General features: G+C 47.7%; 1 protein-coding gene across 1 annotated transcript in view; it reads right to left on the reverse strand.

Moving 5' to 3' along the window:
* CTSE (cathepsin E) overlaps positions 1–27,687 on the reverse strand; it is a 277,214-nt gene that overhangs the window by 41,984 nt on the left and 207,543 nt on the right. The window contains exon 8 of the mRNA XM_082245811.1: positions 2,290–2,388. Within this exon, the coding sequence (XP_082101937.1) occupies positions 2,290–2,388 (99 nt within the window). The remainder of the gene's footprint in view (positions 1–2,289; positions 2,389–27,687) is intronic.

A 27,687-nucleotide genomic window follows, 5' to 3' on the forward strand; every position in this document is an offset into this window, starting at 1 on the left:
GTGCGGCAGTCGGCAAGTGGTTAAAAACTGACAGGCGGACCTGATCGGACAGCCCGTGTGAAAGGGCCCTAACGCACCCCCTGTATTAGAGTAAGAAAAAGCCTAAAAATGAAAACGCATGCAGCCTCCACATCTCATGATTGGTAAGCTGCAATATTTTAAATATTTGATTTCGGGCTTCATACCCCTTTAACCACTTCAGCCCTGGAAAGTTTTACCCCTTTAATATGGAGTTTTGCCCCCTCCAAAAATAAAAAGTCAGCAGCTGACTTTTAATATTACCTGTCCTGGAATCAAGTGATGTCGCTGCCGCCACCAATAAAGTGATAGGTGCTGCCGCTGCCATTGCGCATGCGTGAAGCACGCAAACACGAAAAACTTTTGTCGTACGATAGCCTAGCAAACGACATTTAATTAGTACAGTATGCGATTGCTAAAAATCGATAGACAAAGACGCATGATCTGAAACCCGAAAATAACCCGGAAAAAGCCTGGCTGCCATTGTTTTTGTTTTACACTATCCGATACGTAGCTAGGCAACCAGGAAGCTTTTCCATAACCGTATGCAAAAAAAAAATCTTCCGTTTAGTACTCTGTAACATAAATGTAAGAGTAGGGTAGTTGTGCCTTAGCGAGATTTGAAGTGATCTGTAGAAATAGTATAATTGTAGTATTCAGTAATCAGTCATACACATATGTCCTTTATTAGCATTTGAAAAGGACAGGACCAGTCTCTAGGATAGAGGTGACACCTAGATGCCAATAAAAGTCTCCCATACAAGTAAACAAAAATTGGCACCTTCCTGAAACCTCAAAGACAAAAATTGTCACCTTCCTAAAGCCTGCTAGTCATCTTGGCTACGAGGATCCGCAGGGGATGATAAGAGGCTCCGAACAGGCTGCAAGCTTTGATTGGTATCATCAGATCTAAGGAATGTATTTTATCTCTCATAAAAGTTAAAATATTAGTGGCAGAGAGATGAAAATAATTCCTTCTGATGGTTCAAGTGTTGGGCTACAAGTACATCTGTATTTGTAGTGCATGTAGAATCGCACAAAACTGTTATATGGCGCCTGATTGCGACAGGCAGGCAGTGTTTGGTACTGTCACGATCAGACCGATACGCTGGTGTCAGAATTCCTATCCATGACTCAGCGGTGACTCAGCGGTCAGCGCTGTTCTGGGTCAATTCAACTCTGGTCACATCCTGTGGGCTGAGACAGGGACACCCCCCTCCCCCCGGTCAAAAGCTAAAGTCCAGCCCACATTCATATTCCAATAAATTGGGGAACCTGAGATATGGACATTGTTCTTCCATGAAGCCAGTTCAAAACTGGGGAGTCCCCACACGGTTTCCAGCATGCTTCTACCAAGGGATTAGCTTCAGTAAAGTTTATTTCTGTTTTTATTCCTTTTTATTTTCATAGCAAATTGCCAATTGTGTGTCTTTTTTTGTATTTTTTGTAACTCCTTCGGCTTTGTATATATTTCTTATGCACTGCCCACTTTCGGGATAATAAATTATAAAATTAATAAGTGACTTCTGTGTACTAAGCTAGGGCTCAAATCTCTGGAGAGATTGGCATGTAGCTTAGACCAAGCAATTAGGCACTAAAATGCAACAATCTGTATGCAATTGCACTGCGTGTTGGCAGATTGCATGCAGATTGTAAACTAGACGGAGATCTGTGTGTGTGTGGTGGCCCAGCAGACCAGTCTGCGGACAAACTTTTGGGTGGTGGCAGGCTATCGTTTGTGGTGTGTGGGTGTGTGGACAGTGGGAAGAGTGATTAACACCGGGGTTCTAGCTTGTAGGATAGCTGTAGGAATCCTAGTAGTGTGTGATTATTGCTAGACTGCTCCCCAACCCTTACAGTGCACCAGATTGTATGTAAGATTTGTATCTGCCTGTGTGTGGTCAGCCAGCTGGATTGGAGTGGAGTCTCCCTCTAGTGGTGGCCAAAGGCAGTGCGGGCTGTGAAAGTGTCACAGCCAGTCTTATTACTCATTAACATTAACTCCTGATTGAATTAATTCCAAATGTTACACTGAGGTGACGGTCATATATAACACAACACAGGAAAAAAAACAAAAATATTCTATACAAACCTTCTTTAATTCAGAAACAAATATTACAGCAATGGTGCTGTAATATTATAATAGTGCAGTGTTTCAGATGTCTTCATACTTGTCATGTTTATAAGATGTACTTGTGCTGGGGTCAATATATTTTGAAAGCTTCAATAAAATTACTTATATCATATTATATAAGTTGTAACAGCACTCACCTCAAGCGTATATTGTTCAGGTGTCAGTGAATAATCCAAGCCGTTGATTGTAAAAGTGACGGAAGGCATTGTACTCAAGGTAGAACAACTCACACCATACTGAAACCAATAAAAAATGTGTTAGCACAAGGTGTAATAGTGGTAATTTTGGTACAGTACTGCTATAAATTTACACATTTGCCTTTAGAATTGCTGTTTATGCAACAATAACTGGATTTTTGACTTACCGTAAAATCCTTTTCTCTTAAGTAACACAGCGAACCTGACTACGGGAAAACTCGGTAGTCGCCAAGTAGCCCTCGAGTGCCGAACTCCATCCAGAGTATGCAGCACACATTCTGTAGGATGAGGGGGCTCAGGACACAAGATAGCAACACAATGGCCCCGTGCAAGTGAACACTAGAAACCACCTTCGGAGGGAAGGACGGATCCGGAAGAAGTACCACCTGGCCCCATGAACCAACAGATAGGGAGAATGACAGGACAATGTCGCCACTGCTGACACCCCGTGTGCAGAGTGACAGCAACCAAGGCTACCTTCTACAATAAGGTAAGCAGGGGATACCCACGATACTCACAAAGGAGGGTCTGAAAGAACCGACTGCAACAACCAAGGTCCCCAGTTGGCGCACCACCTGGAAAAAGTTACGCACCTGGAAACGGGGGGTCAACGGCCTGTGGAATAAAAAGTATCAAAGCCGAAACCTGACCATTGACAGTACTCAAGGCCAACTTTTGATCAATCCCCCCCATTGAAGGAAGCCAAGATCTGGCCACGAGGGGGAGCCCAAGTAGACTCACACCACGCAATGCGCGACTTTCTCATATGATGAAAAAAAGCATCATAGAAGATGCTTCCCACGCTTTACACAGGGTGGGAATCACCGAACTTACAACCCCCCCCGTCCTTTGACACCTGGCTTTCAACAGCCAAGCCCGCAAGCTGTTGAATGTAAAGCCGGACAGGAGATCGGCTCCGGAGAGAAGAAAACCCAAGGAACGTCAGCGGCAAGCCTGACCAGGTCGGCATACCAAGCTCGGCGAGGCAAGTCCGGAGCCACGAGAATGACCGAAATCCTGTCGCCTCGATCCTGCGAAGGATTCTTGGCAGCAATAGGAGAGGAGGAAAGGCAGACAGCAGCTGACACTGACCTCGGCCCATCCGCGAGCACTCTCGTACGACCATGCCGGCGTCAGCCTTGCACAGGTGACCACGCCAAACATCTCAGCATTGAACATGTTGAACCGAGCGAATCTTCTTGCACATGACAGAACCCATGAGGCCACCATTGCACCCGCCATGGGCCACGACCTCTGCACTATCCTGTAGAAGCAATGCCAACAGGCCCACGTCAGGAGTGCCCCCAAACTGCTGGAACGACTCTGGATGAAGGGACCATTGCCCTGCATCCAGGGCCTGTCGACTGAAGCAAACCACCTACCAATTGTGTTGTTTCCCCCCTGGAAAGGGAACAGTGGATAGAGCCGGAACAAGTCACTCTGCCCAACGAAGAAACATCACTTCCAAGGCAGCAAGGACACTTATGGTGCCCCCTTGGTTAATGACATAAGCCACGGTCACGTCGTAGTCAATTGAAAGTGCACCGGACAGGTGTAGGTGCCGGATCCAGTGAACTGGACAAAGCTGGAACGCTCTTTGCCCCAGGACAAGAAGCGGTAACCTGGATCCTCCAGGGACCATGCTCCCAAAGCAGAAAACCTGCCAAGGACTCCTCCCCACCCGGACAAGCTTGTATCCGTGGTGACAATTGTCCAGTAGACAGGGAGGAAGGATTCCAGAGCAAGACTCCCCGGGCACCCAGCCGGATCCACAAGTCCAGAGAGTTTGGTTTCCGGTCGCCTTCAAGAAGGAGTGCCTCCTGGGGGATCCCCAGAGGGATTGAGCGAAAGGGACTGTCTTGAAAAACAACACCATCAGTCCCAGAACTCGCATGCAGGTCCAAAGAGAAGACCATGTGCGGGACAGCAATAGTCGACCGCAGTCTAAAGTGCCAAAAGTTTTGACTCCAGGGGGAGAAACACCCTGACCGAGGACAAGTCCAAAGTCAGACTCAGAAAATCCAGTCTCATGGAAAGGCCCAGGGATGATTTCTGAAGGTTCAGAACCCACCTGAACTCCACCAGAGTTCCCACGGTGACAACCAACTTCGTTGTCAGCACCGTAGGGAACTCCAAACGAAGAAGCAGTGCGGCCAGGAAACCAGGGCCGATACGCCAGGCTTCCGCAACAGCGCCAGGACCGGAGCCAACACCGTCGTGAAGAGCATAAGCGAGACCAATGGGTAATGCCACAAACCAAGAGATCCTTCCCCACTGCAAAAAACTGAGAACTGGTAGCTGTCCAGGACATAACAGAACGTGAAGGTAGGCAGCTTGATGTCTATGGAGGCCAGGAAGCCCCCTTATGTAGAGAAGCCACCACCGTGTGAACCAATACCAACTTGAATTTGTGATCTGCATGGAACCAACAAAAGACCAGTAGGCCCAGCTTGTTGAACCAGAGCCTTAACTGCCCCACAGAGCGCCTGTAAGCGATTCGTAGACAGCCGTACACTGGAAGGGAAAAAACCTTACCGGAAATAACCGGATCGAAACTCGATCTTGCAACTGGACCGCATGACCTCCTGAACCCAGTCAGCCTGGGATCCGGGACAGCCGCAGATCCTCGACCCCCTAGATGGGAGAGGAAGCCCTTTCCTGCCACATAGGCCTTGTCAGCAGGTCTGGAAAAAATGAAACCCATGTACGCCAGACCAGGGTCACCTGGAACCCACGCGGAAGTCTGGAAGGACTTTGCCACATCGACTGTCCCCGAGGGATGAAGAAACTGTTTGCGAGCCGAAAGGGAGGAACCCCGACTGCGACCAAGGCCCTCACCCCTGACAGACTGTGTCATCCAGCGCCAAACAGGCGATCCCCCTGAAAAGGGAGATCCATTAAGACCTTCTTAGAAGTTTGATCCGCAGACCAACACTCCGGTCAAGTAGACTCCGGTCAACCACCGCCAAAAATGACAAGGTGTTATACAAGGGAGCCTCGACCAGCACGGCATAGCAAACAAAATGCAGCCCTTGCACCAGCTGGTCCAACAGCTCCCCCAGAGCAAGAGGGACATGCCCCACACGAAATTGCGGTGTTGGGACTCCGCCCATCAGGCAGAGTCTGCATGGCAAGGGCAAACATGAACACAGTTCTCAGTGCAGCTATGCCAGGGAGCACAGAGCGCAGGCCACAGCCCGCGCCATCCTATCCCCTAAGTTCTTAAAGGACGGGGATTCCTCTACCGGAACAACGGTAGTCCCATTCAGCTAGAGTCCGCCTTTGGTGGACGTACGGTAACAGTCCTCTGTACTAGAGACTCCCCCAAAAGGGCAACGGCTAACGGCTGCTTAGACACCCAGGGGAACGTCTCCTACATGAGCAGTCAACAAAATGAGCAGCTCCGGGTGCCATGTGAGTGCCAGATGCCACCTGCGCCCTAGGCGCAGCCGCCGAATCGACCCCCAAATTGCAGGGTGCCACGCACCGAAAACAGCCAGTGCGTCCACCAGCGCCTGCCACGGCAGGGGAGGTGGAAATGTCATCCTCATCATCTGAGGAGACAGGGCGCGAGGTAACAGACCCGGCAGGGAGGCCCACGTCAGGCCCACGCCTGCGGCGCCTGAGCCAGACTCAGACTCCGAGACATCAGATGAGGCAGGGGTAAAACGTTTTAGTGCACCTACCACCACTCCCCGGGCCCAAATACTTTACTGTGACACTGTCATACAGCGTTTAGACACTGCTATTCAAAAAGCACCGATTTAAGGGAAAAATAAAAAATTTTCATTCATACGTTACTGTGAGATACACCCGTTGGATACTGTTGTTGTATTCCGCTTTTCAATAAAAACCCATTTAGGGGAAAAAAATGTAATTGCAGCCAATTCTGCATATGTTACTGTGAGATACACCCATTGGATACTGTTGTTGTATTCCGCTTTTCAAAAAAGCCCATTTAGGGGAAAAAAATTAAATTGCAGCCTAGTCTGCATATGTTACTGTGAGATACACCCATTGGATACTGTTGTTCTATTCCGCTATTCAATAAACACCCATTTAGGGCAAGATCCTAAATTTGAGAAATATGAGGAGAAGGTCAAATAAGGGACGTGGCCTGGGTCGTGGTGCTGCTGGTGGAGCTCCTGTTGCAAGGAGAGGATGTGGTCGATCTGTGCCAGCTACACGCACAAGTAAAACACCTTCCTCAAGTGTGAGTAGGCGACAGAACCTGCAGCAGTATTTGGCAGGGCCTAATGTGCCTCTACAAATGTTGAGGCAAGAACAAGTACAGGCGATAGTAGATTGGGTTGCTGACAGTGCCTCCAGTTCCTTCACATTGTCACCCACCCAGTCTACTGCTGAAAGGTCAGAGTTGGCACCTGCAGCCGATGTCCATCAATCTTTCACCTCACCCCCTTGCAAATCAGGCAAGCAGTCTGAGCCCCAAGTCATGCAGCAGTCTCTTCTTCTTTTTGATGACTCTGTTAGCATGGTTTCCCAGGGCCATCCACCTAGCCCTGCCCCAGAAGTGAAAGAGATTGTGTGCACCAATGCCCAACCACTTATGTCTCAAGAAAAGTACATGGGAGGACCAACGCAGCATGTCTCGGATGATGACAAAACACAGGTGCCAACTGCTGCGGCACTCAGAATTGTGGAGACCCACAAGGAAGGCAGGGTGGAAGATGATGTGGAGGACGATGAGGTCCTCGACCCCACATGGAATGAACGTCATGCAGGTGACCTGAGTAGTTTGGAGGAAGAGGCGGTGGTCGCACAGAGCCACCAGCACAGCAGAAGAGGGAGCAGGGTGCAAAAGCAGAGCGGCCGTGCCCTAGACACTACGCCTGCTACTACCCAACGCAGCAAGGGACCGAGCACACCAAAGCCAGCTCAAAGGAGTTCCCTAACGTGGCAGTTCTTCAGACAATGTGATGATGACAGGACACAAGTAATTTGCACACTGTGCAATCAGAGCCTGAAGCAAGGCATAAACCTTCTCAACCTGAGCACAACCTTCATGACCAGGCATCTAAGTGCAAAGCACGAGCTGTCGTGGAGTAGACACCTCAAAAACCAAGAAAGGTCTCTGGCTCCTCCTGCTTCCTCTTCTGCTGCAGTCTCGGCCTCTTCATCCACCTCTGCAGTGACAGTGGCACCTGCCACTCTGCAAACAGAGGATCTGCCAGCAACACCACCACCTGGGTGACCAACAAACATCTCCACAATGTCCCGTGGAAGCATTCAGCTTTCTATCTCCCAAACACTGGAGCGGAAGAGGAAGTACACCCCTACCCACCCGCGATCCCTGGCCCTGAATGCCAGCATTTCAAAATTCCTGGCCTTTGAAATGCTGTCATTCCGTCTAGTCAGTAGCCACCACTACTTTTCCAGGCAAGCCATCCCTTCCCTGCACAAGCAAGTGGGTGACAAAATCAGATGTGCACTGCGCAACGCCATCTGTGGCAAGGTCCACCTAACTACGGATACGTGGACCAGTAAGCACGGTCAGGGACGTTATATCTCCCTAACAGCACACTGGGTAAATGCAGTGGCGACTGGGCCTGAGGCGGATAGCAGTTTGGCGCATGTCCTTCCACCACCGAGGATTGCAGGGCACTTCAGTTTGCCTCCTGTTCCTAACTCCTCCTACTCCACTTCTTCATCCTCTACCGCCTCCTCATCCGGTCAGAATAATACCTTCATCACCAACTTCAGCACAGCCAGGGGTAAATGACAGCAGGCAGTTTCAAAACTTGCCTGTTTGGGGGAAAAACCCCACACCGCGCAGGAGTTGTGGAGGAGCATTGAACAACAGACCGATGAGTGGTTACTGCCAATGAGCCTCAAGCCCGGCCTGGTTGTGTGTGATAACGGGCGAAATCTCGTAGCAGCTCTGGGCCTAGCCGGTTTGACACATATCCCTTGCCTGGTGCATGTGCTGAATTTGGTGGTGCAGAGGTTCCTTAGAAATTACCCCGATATGTCAGAGCTGCTGCAGAAAGTGCGAGCCGCTTGTGCGCACTATCGGCGTTCTCATCCTGCTGCTGCTCGCCTGTCAGCGCTGCAGCGTAACTTTGGCCTTCCCACTCACCGCCTCATAAGTGACGTGCCCACAAGGTGGAACTCCACCTTGCACATGCTGGCCAGATGTGAGTCACTCTGCGGAACAGCACCACTTCACCACCAATAACTGGGCCTCCATGTGAGACCTGTGTGCCTTGTTGTTTCGAGTACTCCACCAACATGGCCAGTGCCGATGACGCCATTCTCAGCTTAACTATCCCACTTCTTTGCCTTCTTGAAAAAACGTTTCGGGCGATGATGGAGGAGGATGTGGCACAGGATGAGGAGGAAGAGGTATAATTTCCAAGGCTTTCAGGGCAGTCATTCACAAGTGGCCCTAAGGGTGGGTTCCTGCACCCACAAACGCCAGGTACACAATTGTGCAGCAAGGGCACAGCTCTGGAGGATGCCGAGGTGGAGGATGAGGAGGAGGAGATGGAGGAGGAGGAACCATGTTCACAGCAGTGTGGCACCCAGACCAGCTCATGGCCATCACTGGTGCGTGTTTGGGAGGATAAAGAGGACACAGACGATACACCTCCCACAGAGGACAGCTTTTCGTTGCCTCTGGGCAGCCTTGCACACATGAGCGATTACATGCTTCAGTGTCTCCGCAACGACCACCGAGTTTCCCACATTGTAACTTGTGCTGATTACTGGGTGGCCATGCTGCTGGATCCCTGTTACAAGGACAACGTACCATCCTTAATTCCCTCACTGGAGCGTGATCGGAAGATGCGCGAGTACAAGCGCACGCTGGTAGACGCGCTGCTGGTGGCATTCCCACTTGGCAGCAGGGGCACAGTGAAAGCACAAGGCCAAGGCAGAGGAGTAGTAAGAGGTCGCCAACACAGCCAGGGCACCGCCAGCACCTCAGAAGGCAGGGTTAGCATGGCCGAAATGTGGAAAAGCTTTGTCAGCACGCCACAACAAACAGCAGCACCAGCAGCTCATATGGAACCTCTTAGCAGGAGGCAGCATTTCACTAACATGGTGGAGCAGTATGTGTGCACACGCCTACATGTAGTGAATGACGGGTCTGCCCCCTTCAACTTCTGGGTCTCCAAATTGGGCACATGGCCTGAGCTTGCCCTTTACGCCTTGGAGGTGCTGGCCTGCCCTGCAGCCAGTGAATTATCTGAACGTGTATTTAGCACGGCTGGGGGCGTTATCACAGACAAGCGCAGCCGCCTATCCAGAGCCAATGTGGACTAGCTCAAGTTCATTAAAATGAACCGGGCATGGATCCCACAGGACTTGTCCGTACCTTGTGCAGAATAGACATGTATACCGGCCTTACCCAGCCATTGTTGTATTTGATCTTTCTTACTCTTCTGGGGTGTACCCTAATTTAAAAAAAAAAAAAAAATTAAAAACCAAAACCAGTGTTGGCTACCTCGTCGTCCTCCTCCTCCACCGCCGCCGCTTCCACCTACACCGCCACATCCACCGCCACCTCAACCTCCTACTCCATATGGGCCTTGTCCTCCTAGATCAAGATGATTATTTTTTATTTTTATGTTTTTTATGTTATTTTAAGTTATTCCCTATCCACATTTGTTTGCAGAGCACTTGCCATGCTCTTAAGAAGATGTTGCTGCCATTTGCAGCCCTCTATCCCTTTCCATGTTTTTTTTTTTGCCATTTTAGTGCTCAAAAGTTCTGGTCACCATTGACTCCAATGGGGTTTGGGATCGGGGTAAAGTTTGAGTTAAGTTCGGGTCATGAACCCGGACTTTTTTTTCAAGTTAGGCCGAACCCGCCGAACCCGGACATCTAGGTGTTCGCTCAAATCTAGATGGAATGCTTCTCCAAATATTCCCTTTTCTTAAAGTATAAGTCCAGGGTCCTAACTCCTATTCAAACTACCCTGTAAAAGGAGATGCATTTACTTACCTATTCTCAGGCAGCTCAGATCCGGTCATGTGATCTTCTCATTGGCCAGTTTCAGGGGAGAAAACACTGAGAATACATGGAATGCATACCTGCCAACTGTCCCGTTTTTCCCGGGACAATCCCGGCAAATAGGAGCCTGTCCCGGGTAATTTACATTGTCCCTGTTAATCAGGGACAATGTAAATCATTTAAAAAAAAAAATAATAATTTTTTTTTTTTTAATTTTTTATTTTGTGCCACACAGTGTCGCTCTCACCCCAGCTAGGTGTTGTAGGTCTGGCAGCAGGTTGTCTCTCTCTCTGTGCCTGCTCACTCTTCCCGTCTGTCACAAATTTAACGTGTCACCGGAGGCAGGGTGTCAGCATGGTGCACTTTCCAAAATCCGCCAGCAGGGGGAGGCACAGCACCTTCCGACAAGCTGGAGGCCTCACACTCCATTAATTACTACTATACTACTATTAATAATGTTTTTTTATAGATATAATTTTAACACCTGTTAATTGATACATATATATATTGTTTTCTAGCTCTAGATAAATGTGTGTACATATCCGTGTATGTGTATGTGTGTGCATATATATATATATATATATATATATATATATATATATTGCTCAAAAAAATGAAACAGACCTCAATCCTCAATGGGAAAAATCTCATGCTGGATATCTATACTGGTATGGACTTGGTATGTGTTAGGATATTATGGACTGGGTAATGTGTTAGGATTAGAGTTGAGCGGACACCTGGATGTCCGTGTTCGGCGGGTTTGGCCGAACTTGAAAAAAAAGTCCGGGTCCGTGTCCCAGACTTTTTCCGAACTTTACCCGGACACCGAACCCCATTGAAGTCAATGGGGACCCGAACTTTCAGGCACTAAAATGGCTCTAAAACACCAATGGAAAGGGCTAGAGTGCTGCAAATGGCAGCAAAACGTAGTTAAGAGCATGGCAAGTGCTCTGCAAACAAATGTGGATAGGGAAATAACTTAAAACAACAAAAAAAAAACAGAAAAATAAAACAATTTTCTTCATCTGTGAAGGACGAGGCCCATGTGAAGTAGGAGGGAGGTTGAGGTGGATGTGGCGGTGTAGGTGGAAGCGGCGGTGGAGGGGGACGAGGTAGCCAACACTGCTTTTTTTCAGTCATTTTAAATTAGGGTACACCCCAAAAGAGTGAGAAAGATCAAAAATATAACAATGGCTGGGTAAGGTCGGTATCCATCTCTATTCTGCACAAGGTACGGAAAAGTCCTGTGGGATCCATGCCTGGTTCATTTTCACGTGAGCTTGTCCACATTGTCTCTGGACAGGCGGCTGCGCTTGTCTGTGATAACGCCCCCAGCCGTGCTAAATACACGCTCAGATAATACACTGGCTGCAGGGCACGCCAGCACCTCCAAGGTGTAAAGGGCAAGCTCAGGCCATGTGCCCAATTTGGAGACCCAGAAGTTGAAGGGGGCAGACCCGTCATTCACTTCATGTAGGCGTGTGCACACATACTGCTCCACCATGTTGGTGAAATGCTGCCTCCTGCTAAGACGTTCCATATGAGCTGCTGGTGCTGCTGTTTGTTGTGGCATGCTGACAAAGCTTTTCCACATTTCGGCCATGCTAACCCTGCCTTCTGAGGTGCTGGCGGTGCCCTGGTTGCATTGGCGACCTCTTCCTCCTCCTCCTCTGCCTTGGCCTTGTGCTTCCACTGTGGCCCCCCTGTCAGGTGGGAATGCCAGCAGCATTGCGTCTACCAGCGTGCACTTGTACTCGCGCATCTTGCGATCGCGCTCCAGTGAGTGAATTAAGGACGGTACGTTGTCCTTGTAACGGGGATCCAGCAGCGTGGCCACTCAGTAATCAGCACAAGTAAGAATGTGGGCAACTCGGCGGTCGTTGTGGAGACACTGCAGCATGTAATCGCTCATGTGTGCCAGGCTGCCCAGAGGCAACGAAAGGCTGTCCTCTGTGGGAGGTGTATCGTCTGTGTCCTCTGTATCCCCCCAGCCACGCACCAGTGATGGCCATGAGCTGGCCTGGGTGCCACCCTGCTGTGAACATGGTTCCATCTCCTCCTCCATCTCCTCCTCCATCTCCTCCTCCTCATCCTCCAGAACCTTGCCCCTGCTGGACAATTGTATCCCTGGCGTTTGTATGTGCAGGAACCCACCCTCGGAGCCACTTACGAATGACTGCCCTGAAAGCCTTGGAAATGTTACCTTTTCATCCACCTCCTCCTCATCCTGTGCCACATCCTCTTCCATCATCGCCCAAATCGTTTTTCGAAGGAGGCATAGAAGTGGGATAGTTAAGCTGACAACGGCGTCATCGGCACTGGCCATGTTGGTGGAGTACTCAAAACAGCGCAACAAGGCACACAGGTCTTGCATGGAGGCCCAGTTATTGGTGGTGAAGTGGTGCTGTTCCGCAGAGTGACTCACGCGTGCCTGCTGCAGCTGAAACTCCACTATGGCCTGCTGCTGCTCGCACAGTCTTTCCAGCATGTGCAAGGTGGAGTTCCACCTTGTGGGCACGTCACATATGAGGCGGTGAGCGGGATGGCCGAAGTTACGCTGCAGCGCTGACAGGCGAGCAGCAGCAGGGTGAGAACGCCGAAAGTGCACACAGACGGCCCGCACTTTCTGCAACAGCTCTGATATATCGGGGTAATTTTTAAGGAACCTCTGCACCACCAAATTCAGCACATGCGCCAGGCAAGGGATGTGCGTCAAACCGGCTAGGCCCAGAGCTGCTATAAGATTTCACCCGTTATCGCACACCACCAGGCTGGGCTTGAGGCTCGCTGGCAGCAACCACTCATTTGTCTGCTGTTCCATGCTCCTCCGCAACTCCTGTGCGGTGTGTGGTTTTTCCCCCAAACAGGCAAGTTTTAAAACTGCCTGCTGTCATTTACCCCTGGCTGTGCTGAAGTTGGTGGTGAAGGTGTTACGCTGACCGGATGAGGAGGCGGTAGAGGATGAGGAAGCGGAGTAGGAGGAGTTAGGAACAGGAGGCAAACTGAAGCGCCCTGCAATCCTCGGTGGTGGAAGGACATGCGCCAAATTACTATCCGCCTCAGGCCCATCCGCCACTGCATTTACCCAGTGTGCCGTTAGGGAGATATAATGCCTCTGACCGTGCTTACTGGTCCACGTATCGGTAGTTAGGTGGACCTTGGCACAGATGGCGTTGCGCAGTGCACACCTGATTTTTTCCCCCACTTCATTGTGCAGGGAAGGGATGGCTTGCCTGGAAAAGTAGTGGCGGCTGGACACGACGTACTGTGGGACAGCCACCGACATAAGGCCCACCAGACGGAATGACAGCATTTCAAAGGCCAAGAATTTTGAAATGCTGGCATTCAGGGCCAGGGATCGCGGGTGGGTAGGTGGGTACTTCCTCTTCCTCTGAAGTGTTTGGGAGATGGAAAGCTGAACGCTTCCACGGGACATTGTGGAGATGGTTGGTGACCCAGGTGGTGGTGTTGCTGACAGATCATCTGTTTGCGGGGTGGCAGGTGCCGGTATCATTACAGAGGTGGATGAAGAGGCCGAGACTGCAGCAGAAGAGGAAGCAGGAGGAGCCAGAGACCTTTCTTGGTTTTGAAGGTGTCTACTCCACTGCAGCTCGTGCTTTGCACTTAGATGCCTGATCATGCAGGTTGTGCTCAGGTTGAGAAGGTTTATACCTCGCTTCAGGCTCTGATTGCACAGGGTGCAAACCACTCGTGTCCTGTCATCAGCACGTTTTCTGAAGAACTTCCACGCTAGAGAACTCCTTTGAGCTCGCTTTGGTGCACTCGTTCTCTTGCTGCATTGGGCAGTAGCAGGCGTAGTGTCTAGGGCACGGCCGCTCCGCTTCTGCACCCTGCTCCCTCTTCTGCTGTGCTGGTGGCTCTGTGCGACCACCGCCTCTTCCTCCAAACTACTCAGGTCACCTGCATGACCTTCATTCCATGTGGGGTCGAGGACCTCATCGTCCTCCACATCATCTTCCACCCAGTCTTCACCCCTGCCCTCCTTGTCGGTCTCCACAATTCTGAGTGCCGCAGCAGTTGGCACCTGCGTTTCGTCATCATCGGAGACATGCTGCGATGGTCCTTCCATGTACTCATCTTGAGAAATAAGTGGTTGGGCATCGCTGCACTCAATCTCTTCCACCTCTGGGGCAGGGCTAGGTGGATGGCCCTGGGAAACCCTGCTGACAGAGTCATCAAAAAGAAGAAGAGACTGCTGCATGACTTGGGGCTCAGACTGCTTTCCTGATTTGCAAGGGGGTGAGGTGAAAGACGGTTGGACATCGGCTGCAGGTGCCAACTCTGACCTTTCTGCAGTAGACTGGGTGGGAGACAATGTGAAGGAACTGGAGGCACTGTAAGCAGCAAACCAATCTAGTATCGCCTCTACTTGTTCTGGCCTCATCACTTCTAGAGGCGCATGATGCCCTACCAAATATTGCTGCAGGTTCTGTCGCCTACTCACACTTGAGGAAGGTGTTTCACTTGTGCGTGTAGCTGGCACAGATCGACCACGTCCTCTCCTTGCAACAGGAGCTCTACCAGCAGCACCACGACCCAGGCCACGGCCCCTATTTGACGGTCTCCTCATATTTCTGTAATTTATGATCTTGCACTAGAAAAGTGTTTATTGAAAAGCGGAACAAAACAACAACAGTATCGCACGGGTGTATCTCACAGTCAAATATACAAAGTATGCCGCAATTTAATTTTTTTCACCCCAAAAGGGTGTATATTGAATAGCGGAATAGAAAAAAGGATATAAAACGGTGTATCTCACACGTACAAACACAGACTAGGCCCCGATTACAATTTTTTGTACCCTAAAGGGAGGATGAGGATGAGGAAGAGGAGTAGGAGGAGTTGGGAACAGGAGGCAAACTGAAGCGCCCTGCAATCCTCGGCGGTGGAAGGAGATGCGCCAAACAAATTTAAAAAGGTGTATCTCACACGTACCGATACAGACTATGCCGTAATTAAATTTTTTACACTCCAAAAGGGTATATATTGAATAGCGGAATAGAAAAAAATTTATAAAACGGTGTATCTCACACGTACCGATACAGACTATGCCGTAATTGAATTTTTTAAACTCCAAAAGGGTGTAGATTGAATAGCAGAATAGAAAAAAATTTATAAAACGGTGTATCTCACATGTACTAACCCAGACTAGGCCCCGATTACAATTTTTTGTACCCTAAAGGCAGGATGAGGATGAGGAGTAGGAGGAGTTCGGAACAGGCAGGAGGCAAACTGAAACACCCTGCAATCCTCGGCGGTGTAAGATGCGCCCAAAAAATTGGAAAGGTGTATTTCACACGTACCGATACAGACTATGCCGCAATTTAATTATTTTTACCCCAAAGGGTGTAGATTGAATAGTGGAATAGAAAATATGATATCAAAAGGTGTATCTCACACGTACAAACCCAGACTAGGCCCTGATTACAATTTTTTGTGCCCTAAAGGCAGGATGAGGATGAGGAGTAGGAGGAGTTCGGAAAAGGCAGGAGGCCAACTGAAGCACCCTGCAATCCTCAGCGGTGTAAGATGCGCCCCAAAAATTGGAAAGGTGTATCTCACACGTACCGATACAGACTATGCCGCAATTTAATTCTTTTTACCCCAAGGGTGTAGATTGAATAGCGGAATAGAAAATATGATATCAAAAGGTGTATCTATCTCACACGTACAGACCCAGACTAGGCCCCGATTACTATTTTTTGTACCCTAAAGGCAGGATGAGGAGTAGGAGGAGTTCGGAACAGGCAGGAGGCAAACTGAAGCACCCTGCAATCCTCGGCGGTGTAAGATGCGCCCCAAAAATTGGAATGGTGTATCTCAGACGTACCTATACAGACTATGCCGCAATTTAATTCTTTTTACCCCAAGGGTGTAGATTGAATAGCGGAATAGAAAATATGATATCAAAAGGTGTATCTATCTCACACGTACAGACCCAGACTAGGCCCCGATTACTATTTTTTGTACCCTAAAGGCAGGATGAGGAGTAGGAGGAGTTCAGAACAGGCAGGAGGCACACTGAAGCACCCTGCAATCCTCGGCAGTGTAAGATGCGCCCAAAAATTGGAAAGGTGTATCTCACATGTACCGATACAGACTATGCCGCAATTTAATTATTTTTACCCCAAAGGGTGTAGATTGAATAGTGGAATAGAAAATATGATATAAAATTGGTGATTTTTCAATAGCACATGTGAACACAGCAGTGTCTTATGTTTTATGTCACAGTCAGCTCTGCAGCAGGCTATGAAGGGGAAAAAAAAGAAAATTCCCCTTTAAGTTTGTAATTTTTAAATAGATTAGTACAGACTATGCCACAATTTAATTTTTTTTAACCCAAAAGGGTGTATATTGAATAGTGGAATAGAAAAAAGTGTATAAAATTGAAAATCACTCAATAGCACATGTGAACACAGCAGTGTCTTATGTCAAAGTCAGCACTGCAGCAAACAGGCTATGAAAGGGGGGAAGGAAAAAAATCCCTTTTAACTTGTAGTAAAATATAGCTGATGAACGCTGCACACAACTGACTGATAAAAATAGATTTTTTTTTCTCCCTCCTCCTCAGTGGGCTCAAGTGAGGGCAAAAAAATTGTTCACTGCACCACCCCCCCACACAGCAAAATCGATGTAGACTGTCCCTGCCTAATCTCCAGCCTGGCCCTAATATGCTCCATAAGATCGTTCACTGCACCACCCCCCACACAGCAAAATCGATGTAGACTGACCCTGCCTAATCTCCAGCCTGGCCCTAAAATGCTCTAATAACTTTCCCTGCCTGCACTCTGACCTGTCCCTGCATTCTTTTCGGACACAATTTTTCACAGAATCACTGTCTGTCCCTAATCAGCAGCCAGCACGTATGATGTGTGCTCTGTCCCTAAACTACAGCAGAATGACGCGGCGGGCTGGGGCTCTCAAACTTATAAAGACATGGTCACATGCTTCAGATGGCCAATCACAGCTACTAATACATTAGTAGGCATGGCTGGGATGGCTTAAGGCACACCAGTTAAATGCTTGTTGATTGGCTGTTGAAAGCCCGCCATTAAAAGCGTGCCATTACATACAAAACAGAAAATAAAATGACTGAACATGGATTTTAAACCCGAACATATAGTAAAGTTTTTGGGTCCGTGTTCGGGTAACAAAAATCCAATTATTCGGTACGAACACGAATAATACAGTCCGTGTTCGCTCAACACTACTTAACACAGCAAAAGAGGCAATATTGTTGCAGGACACAAATACATTTGTAAAAGTATACTCAGATAACACCCCACTTCAATATGTGGTATTGGGGGGGTCACTGGTCTATCACACCAGTTGTTCAATAAATTGGCCAGGGAGTTTGGCACTGTGTGTATCAGACTAAACGCAGCAAAAGAGGCAATATTGTTGCAGGACACAAATACACTTATGAAAGTATACTCAGATAACACCCCACTTCAATATGTGGTATTGGGCGGCCACTGGTCTATCACACCAGTTGTTCAAAAAATTGGCCAGTGACTTTTGCTGTGTTAAGTCTGATACACAGTGCCAAAGAGGCAATATTGTTGCTGGACACAAATACACTTATGAAAGTATACTCAGATAACACCCCACTTCAATATGTGGTATTCGGCGGCCACTGGTCTATCACACCAGTTGTTCAAAAAATTGGCCAGTGAGTTTGGCACTGTGTGTATCAGACTTAACACAGCAAAAGAGGCAATATTGTTGCAGGACACAAATACACTTGTAAAAGTGGAAAAAATAAGATTGACCAGCGCTATGGGATATGTAAAAAATCTATCGTGTACAGGTGTGAAGCTGCCACCAACCAACCCCTAAAAATAGGGGTCAAGTATATATGAAGGGTATAAAAGGATTGGTATCGGCGCTACCTGTTATGAAAGTGTATTGCACTAGATCCTATAGGTGTGTGTTAGTGGTAAACACAAGAATATAAAAGGATATAAATAAAATCACAAGTGTTAATAAAGTGCAAGTGCCAAATGACAGGATTTCTGTTTGGGCTGAAAATGTATGTATGCCCAAAAAGTGCTTAGTGCTAGAAATAAATGTGAAGCATATCAAATGAACAAAGTGCGGATATATTTATTCAAAAGTGCAATGCCAGTGCGGGTAATATATCAAAATAAAAGTGCTGTCCATAAAACAAATAAAGGAAACCTTTTACTACTACTGTGCTAGGAGCGGTGCTAGTGCAAAAGAAAAGGGTAGTGGAATAACTGAGGCTAGTGATAAAGGTGCTTATACCTGTGAGATACACTAGGTATCGCACTCACCCTTTCCACCCCTCAGTATAGGGTGTTGAATGCAGGCAGGGATAATCTCCATGCACACAGTTGGTAAAAAACGTCGGGGTTCAATCTGTTTATGATGGGCAAACCTCAGGAGGATCCTCCGGATGCAGGTCCAATCTGATTGCTCAAAACAAAGAAAGCCCCATGGTGCAGTATATACATTCAAAATGAAGGCAATTATAGCAGACTCACAGTTCAGGCTGATCAGTTTCAGTATGCAATGCAGATGCCGGGATATTTCCGTGTTCCACAGCTAGAGACTGCAAAACCTGGAAGTGACGTTGACGTACGAAACTCCGCCCTATGCGTTTCGTCATTGGACGTCTACTGGAGCGGCGTCAACATACCGTCCTCCCGTTTCTTATGTAGTCATCTGTATCCTAGCAACCAGGGACACTTCATCGCCATATTGGTGCTCCAGCGAGGCCGGCCGGCGGGCATAATATGTGGATGGATTTACAGCTGAAGAATTAATACACTCAGTAGCCTTGTAGAGAATCTGTTGAACAACATATCCAACTCTCAGGACTTCATCACCGTGTACAGCCTGTTATATACTATATATATATTAATAGATGTTTAATGGAGGGATAGAGTATATGAGGATATATAGATGAGAGACAGGCTATTGTATGGTGAGCACTAGAAGTAGTATAGGAGAGTTGCAGTTGATGGTAAGCAGATAGGTTCTGATGTCAAGTATAGTGTAGATGGTAAGAGGACACAGATGGAGTATACTTTAGACAGAGTAACCTAGTGCAAGGATAGTTCAAGGTAGTCCCAAGAGCTAACAGTCTTAAGCAGATGATAGTGAATAGATAGATACAGATAGTCTTGGTAATTGCAGTAGATGACAGTAGGAGATTGGTTAGTAAGAATCCCCTGCGGGGTACTTATCACTCAGATAGGTTAGGAATAACAGTGTCCATTGGAGAGGGGTGATCCCGTAGCGGGATACGGATCACCAGCGAGGTTTGCGGCTTTAGTTCAGCAAGGAAGGTATGTCAGCAGCTCCGACTTCTCAGGCGTAGGTGCGATGAACATGTGGGTTTGAACGAGCGATGAGTGAGAGCAAACCGGCGATTGAAATAGCCGCTCATAGCGGCGCTCGGCAGTGATGTCATCCGGTCTTAAAGGTGTATGCGTCCTTTGTATATACAAGATGGGACGCAAAGAGAGGAGAAATATAGGAACAAGGGTACCATAGGTACCGGAACATTACAGTACCCCCCCCCTTAAGGCCGGCTCCGGAAGGCCTCTAGAACTGTTTTTTCCGGATATTTCGAGTGGAAATTGCGAATCAGTCTAGGGGCATGGATATCGGAGGTATCCAACCAGGTGTCATCTTGGGGCCCATAATTCTTCCATCGTACAAGATACTGGAGTCTTCTTCTATTGAAACGGGAATCCAAAATTTCTTTTATCTCAAATTCTTCTCCACCCTCCACTTGTACAGGAGGTGGAGGTGAGATAGTAGGCCTTATTCCTTGGTTAGGAACATGGGGCTTCAGTAGAGACACATGGAAGACAGGATGTATCTTGAGGTCTACTGGCAATGTGAGTTGTACTGCAGCTTTTCCAATAAGCTTCTCTATTGGAAAAGGTCCCAGAAATAGAGGTCCAAGTTTTTTACCAGGGATTTTTAGTCTCAGATTTTTTGTAGAAAGCCAAACAAGATCCCCAATGGCATATTGGGGAGAGGGTTTCCTACGGAGGTCGTAGTATTTTTTTTGTTGGCTATGAGCATTAATAATGGTATTGTTGAGTAATCCCAGAGAATCCTTTATCTGGGCAAGATAATCAGATGCTAGTGGATTACTTGATGGTAAGATACGTGGAGGAAGGAGTGTGGGATGAAACCCATAATTCAGGTAAAACGGACTTTGCTTAGTAGTGCTATGAGTAGCGTTGTTATAGGCGAATTCCGCCAGTGGGAGGAGATCTGCCCAATCGTCCTGTAGATACGAAGTAGATACCGTCTGTTCTCGTAGATACGAAGTATAGCAACGCAGGTACTGTTCAATGCACTGGTTAACTCTCTCTGTCTGTCCGTTGGTCTGAGGGTGGTAGGCAGAAGGAGGGTTACGCTCTATTCGCAGTATCTGACATAGAGCTAGCCAAAATTTTGAGATGAATTGTGAACCACGGTCAGACAGCAGTGTTTTTGGAATACCATGTAACTTAAAGACATGTTTCACAAGTAATTCTGCTGTTTGTTTGGATGAAGGTAGTTTTCGGATAGGGGTGAAATGTGCCATCTTGGTCAGATGGTCCACTGATACCAAGATGGTGTTGAATCCTTTGGAAGGTGGTAGTTCCACTATGAAATCCAAGGATACCACTTCCCACGGAACCTGGGGTATCGGTAAACTACAAAGTAATCCTGATGGTTTCGTGTTGTCAATTTTAGACCTTGCACAGATATCACAAGATGAAACGAACTTTTTTACGGTTGTCTTCATGTCTGGCCACCAAAATTGCCTAGTGAGTAGATTGAGAGTTTTAGTCATACCCATATGTCCTGCCATAGGTACATCATGCGACAATTCTAAGATCTTGGTTCGCATAGTAGGGGGTATGTATAATTTATCGTTGTAGTAGAGGAAGCCTTCTGCGTCAGTAGTTAGTTGTGGTGGAGGTGAATCCAACCCTATGCTGTGCAAAATCTCCTCCTTCAGTGAGCGAACGACTCCGATAATACGTTCAAGTGGTATTATAGGAACTGAGGGAACCTCAGTGCAATCTTTCTCGGCTAGTCGTGAGAGTGCATCCGCTTTTTTATTTTTGTCTGCGGGCGTGTAAGTTACTAAAAAATTAAATCTCAGAAAGAATAATGACCACCGTACCTGCCGGTGGGAAAGAGTTCTATTAGTCTGAAGGTATTGGAGGTTTTTGTGATCAGTATATATCAGAATTGGCAATTGAGTGCCCTCAAGTAGATGTCTCCAATTCTCTAATGCCAGTTTTATGGCTAATAATTCCTTCTCACCTACTGGGTAGTTCACCTCGGGGCTACTTAATGACTTTGAAAAGAAAGCAACTGGGTGAAGAGGTGAGGTGTTTGTTGGTCGTTGTGAGAGAACTGCTCCTACTGCCATATTAGACGCATCTACCTCCAAGGTGTATTGAAGGGATGGGTCTGGATGGCATAGTATGGGGGCAGTAGTAAAGCTTGATTTCAGCAGAGAGAATGCTCCATTTGCTTCTTTTGACCAATTAAATGGTCTCTTCGTGCTTGTAAGTTGTGTGAGAGGTTTCACAATCGCAGAGAAGTTTTTAATGAATTTCCTATAGTAATTTGAGAATCCTAGGAACCTTTGTAATGCTTTGCGAGTGGTTGGCACAGGCCAATCCAGAATGCAGGATATTTTGCTCATGTCCATTTTGATTCCACTTTTAGATATAATATATCCTAGGAATAGTACCTCCTCTTTATGAAACAGACATTTCTTTGATTTAACATATAAGTTATGTGCAAGTAGTCTTGACAACACAAGTCTCACATGTTTTATGTGCTCAGGTAAGGAATGAGAATAGATAAGTATATCGTCCAAATATACTACCACACAAACATCAAGCAAGTCTCGGAATATCTCGTTTATAAAACGTTGGAAGGCTGCGGGGGCATTACATAGCCCAAATGGCATTACAAGGTACTCAAACAGTCCGTATCTGGTTCTGAATGCCGTCTTCCATTCATCCCCTTTACGGATTCGAATTAAATTGTATGCCCCTTTTAAGTCCAATTTTGAAAAGAAAGAAGCCCCACGCACCTGTTCGATAAGTTCAGGAATAAGGGGTAAAGGATAACGATCCTTTATTGTGATGGCATTTAATTGTCTGAAATCAATGATAGGCCTAAGGCTAAAGTCCTTATTGCGGACAAAGAAAAGCCCAGCAGCAGTGGAGGAAGTAGAAGGTCGGATGAATCCTTTTGCCAAGTTTTCATCCAGATACTCCTTAAGGTGAGAGAGTTCATCCTGTGAGAGAGGATATACATGTCCGTAAGGCAACTTGCTATTAGGGAGCAGATCGATACAACAATCATAGTCCCTGTGAGGAGGTAGCATTTGAGCGTTTTTCTCAAGGAAAACCTCTGATAAATCTTGATAACACTTAGGAATAATGTCATCTGGCAGTACAGACAGGATCCTATCATGTGTGGGGAGGTTACACGTCGTCTCGCAATAGTGAGAAGAGAAGGCTAACGTTTTTGTTTTCCAATCGATGATTGGTTGATGTATGTGTAACCAGGGAAGTCCCAAAATGATTGGGAAATGTGGCGAAGTTAATACATCAAAGGTGGTGGTCTCCACATGAGACTTGTCAGCAGTTACAAGAAGTGCCTGTGTCTGACTGGTGATAGGACCAGAGGATAAAGGGGTACCGTTAATAAAACTAACGGAGACAGGTTTGGGTTTTGAAACAATAGGTATTTTATTAAGGGAGACAAAACAAATGTCAATGTAGTTTCCACAAGATCCTGTGTCAATCATAGCCTTGGTGGTGATCCTAGTTTGGTCCCACTGCAATGTTAATTGAACAAAAAGATAAGGATTAGGAAAGGAAGTTGTGAGTCCCCCTAGCAAGACATTTGAACACTCACCCTCTTTTCTGCGGACAAGAGGACAGTCGTTTACCAGATGATTCGGGGATGCGCAGTACATGCAAAGATGTTCGGTTTTCCTCCTGGCACGTTCAGAAAGGGTCAGAGGTGGACGTATCATTCCTACTTCCATAGGAGTAGGGTCAGCAGGCAACATCCGAGAAGGACTGGAAAATGGTGAGCCCATCTTCTCAGCCTTTCTTTCTCGTAGTCGTCTGTCAATATTGATACTGGTCTGGATCAGTCCCTCTAGAGTGCCAGGTAAATCCACTCGGGCGAGCTCGTCTTTAACGGCCTCAGATAGGCCAAGTCTAAACTGCGTTCGCAAAGATGTGTCGTTCCACCCTGAATCAGGGGACCATCTTTTAAAATTCGCCACAAAATCTTCAACAGGTCTCCTTCCTTGTTTTAGGGCCCGTAACTGGGTGTCAGCGGTACTCTGCTTGTTGGGGTCTTCATATAAAGTAGCAAGTTGTGCTAGAAATAAGGGATAAGAATTAAGGAGTGGATCATCCTTTTCAAAGAGAGCATCTGCCCAGGCCCGGGGTTCACCCGTTAAATAGGAGATGATGGTACAGACCTTAATTTGGTCAGTGGTGTAGGTTAGAGGTTTTAACAAAAAAAACAATTGGCATGCGTTTTTAAATTCACGGAATTTGCTCCGATCACCAGAAAACACTATAGGAGGGTTTATCTTAGGCTCACGGGGCTGAGCAGCAGGAGGCTGTGTGAGACGGCCAAGCTGCTGTCTCAAGGTTTGATTGTCATTTTTTACCTCTGTAAGTGCATGGATCAATGCATCTACTTGTTGTTTTAATTGTAGTACATGAGTGGATAATTCTGCTGAATCCATATTTTTTTTAACCACTTTAGCCCCAGCCCTATTTCGGACACTTTTTGTTCACAAGTTAAAACCAGTATTTTTTCCTAGAAAACTACTTAGAACCCCCAAACATTATATATATTTTTTTAGCAAAGACTCTGGAGAATAAAATGTCGGTCATTGCAAAATTTTTTGTCACGCGGTATTTGCGCAGCGGTCTTTAAAACGCCATTTTTTTGGAAAAAATTTGAAAAATCACATTTCACTGCATTTAAAAAATACTAAACAGTAAAGTTAGCCCATTTTTTTTGTATATTGTGAAAGATGATGTCACGCCGAGTAAATAGATACCAAACATGTTACGGTTTAAAATTGCGCCCCCCCGTGGGATGGCGACAAACTACGGTCAATAGAGATCTCAATCTGCGACGCTTTAAATTTATTTAATGGTTACCAGTTTAGAGTTAGTGTGTAGCTCTTTTTTTTAAATTATTGCCCACGCTCTGGCGATCGCGGCGATACCTCACATGTGTGGTTTGAACAGCGATTTCATTTGCGGCTCGACTTGCGTATACGTTTTTTTTTGTGCGCGAGCTAACGGTGACGGGGACGGCTACATTTTTTTTTTTTTTTTTCCTATTTATTTTTTCTTTTTTTTTAAACTTTATTACAGGTTTTTAAAAAAAAAATAAATCTGATCACTTTTATTGCTGTCACAAGCAATGTAAACATCCCTGGTGACAGTAATATGTCGTGACAGGTACACTTTATGGAGGGATCGAGGGTCTAAAAGACCCTAGACCCCTCCACTACACTTCCCTGTATGCAAAACGCCGAAAACGGCATTTTTGCATACAGCCGTTTTTCAAATCTGCCGCCTTTTGCAGCACAGTAACCCGGAAGTGACGTCATGGACGCCGCCTCCGGGTTACGTCATCGGAGACCCAATCGATGCCGTTTCCGGCATTCATCGGGACTCCATCCAGCCGGCGGACGTGCCGGCTGGGTGCTCGGGGCTCCCGGTGGGACGGTAGCCCCGAGCAAAGCCGCGGAAGGCGGCGGGAGGGGGGGGACGTCCCCTCCCGCCCCCCCGGGTAACGATCGAGCGGCTCCCGAGCCGCATCGATCGTTACCGACGGAAAGCCGACCGTCGGCTTCAAACAACGGTACCGGGATGATGCCTCTAGCTAGAGGCATCATCCCGGTATAACCACTCAAAGTCAGCCGACGTAGAGGTTACGTGACTGGTAGTAAAGTGGTTAAAGGCTCGTTCAATCTGTAACGTTCATGCGTTTTTGTTGTGGATGGATTTACAGCTGCAGAATTATTACACTCAGTAGCCTTGTAGAGAATCTGTTGAACAACATATCCAACTCTCAGGACTTCATCACCGTGTACAGCCTGTTCTATGCTATATATATATTAATAGATGTTTAATGGAGGGATAGAGTATATGAGGATATATAGATGAGAGACAGGCTATTGTATGGTGAGCACTAGAAGTAGTATAGGAGAGTTGCAGGTGATGGTAAGCAGATAGGTTCTGATTAGGGTTGAGCGGACACCTAGATGTCCGTGTTCGACGGGTTCGGCCGAACTTTAAAAAAAAGTCCGGGTCCGTGTCCCGGACTTTTACCGAACTTTTCCCGGACACCGAACCCCATTGAAGTCAATGGGGACCCGAACTTTAAGGCACTAAAATGGCTCTAAAACACCAAAGGAAAGGGCTAGAGTGCTGCAAATGGCAGCAAAACGTAATTAAGAGCATGGCAAGTGCTCTGCAAACAAATGTGGATAGGGAAATAACTTAAAACAACAAAAAAAACCAGAAAAATAAAACAATGTTCTTCTTCATCTCTGAAGGACGAGGCCCATATGGAGTAGGAGGGAGGTTGAGGTGGTGGTGGATGTGGCGGTGACATAGGCATGCGCACAGGGTGTGCCGGGTGTGCCTGGGCACACCCTAATCACCTAGGGCACATAGCATTGCCAGTGAGGAGATGGGAAAGATCTCCCTCGGACCTGCTCTGCTCTATTTCTCTTTGCCTACAGGTACATGGCCCCGATACATTACTCTCCCTGCTGGCAAACACATGCATGTGTATTTCAACTTTGGGGTGCACACCTTAATGCAATAGGCTGCGCACACCTATGGGCGGTGTAGGTGGAAGCGGCGGTGGAGGAGGACCAGGGCCGGATTAAGAGCATCATGGGCTTGGTGCTGAGGATTTTGAAGGGCCTTAAGGGCCGTGCCTTGCCATGCACCCAGAGGAGGAAGGGTGCAGCCATGCATGCCTAATTCAACATGGGATGCTGTCTCTGAAGCCCATAAACACATCCATGCATCGGCAACTGTCCCTCCTTGTCCGGCCTTCGCGCTGTGTGGAGAGGTTCTGAGGGTGCTGCCTGGGGAAGCGAGCATAGAAGCCAGACTTCTGTGTTTACAAGTGACAGAAGAGCGGTAACAGTGAATATGGCCAACCTGGGGCCTATATAAAAGGTAGGGGCCTGGAGCTGCAGCTCCAATAGCCCCTACGTTAATCTGGCCCTGAGGAGGAGGATGAGGTAGCCAACACTGCTTCTTTTCACAAATTTTAAATGAGGGTACACCCCAAAAGAGTGAGAAAGAGCAAAAATGGAACAATGGGTGGGTAAGGTCGGTATCCATTGCTATTCTGCATAAGGTACGGAAAAGTCCCGTGGGATCCATGCCTGGTTCATTTTAATGAACGTGAGCTTGTCCACATTGTCTCTGGACAGGCGGCTGCGCTTGTCTGTTATAACGCCCCCAGCCGTGCTAAATACCCGTTCAGATAATACACTGGCTGCAGGGCACGCCAGCACCTCCAAGGCGTAAAGGGCAAGCTCAGGCCATGTGCCCAATTTGGAGACCCAGAAGTTGAAGGGGGCAGACCCCTCATTCACTACATGTAGGCGTGTGCACACATACTGCTCCACCATGTTGGTAAAATGCTGCCTCCTGCTAAGACGTTCCATCTGAGCTGCTGGTGCTGCTGTTTGTTGTGGCGTGCTGACAAAGCTTTTCCACATTTCGGCCATGCTAACCCTGCCTTCTGAGGTGCTGGCGGTGCCCTGGTTGCGTTGGCGACCTCCTCCTCCTCCTCCTCTGCCTTGTGCTTCCACTGCGGCCCCGCTGTCAGATGGGAATGCCAGCAGCATGGCGTCTACCAGCGTGCGCTTGTACTCGCGCATCTTGCGATCGCGCTCCAGTGAGTGAATTAAGGACGGTACGTTGTCCTTGTAACGGGGATCCAGCAGCGTGGCCACCCAGTAATCAGCACAAATTAGAATGTGGGCAACTCGGCGGTCGTTGTGGAGACACTGCAGCATGTAATCGCTCATGTGTGCCAGGCTGCCCAGAGGCAACGAAAGGCTGTCCTCTGTGGGAGGTGTATCGTCCGTGTCCTCTGTATCCCCCCAGCCACGCACCAGTGATGGCCATGAGCTGGCCTGGGTGCCACCCTACTGTGAACATGGTTCCATCTCCTCCTCCAGCTCCTCCTCCTCCTCATCCTCCTCATCCTCCAGAACTGTGCCCCTGTTGGACAATTGTGTCCCTGGCGTTTGTGTGTGCAGGA

This window comes from Pelophylax lessonae (genome assembly GCF_965119305.1).
Source record: "Pelophylax lessonae genome assembly, chromosome: 2".
In the NCBI taxonomy this organism is placed as follows: Eukaryota; Metazoa; Chordata; class Amphibia; order Anura; family Ranidae; genus Pelophylax; species Pelophylax lessonae.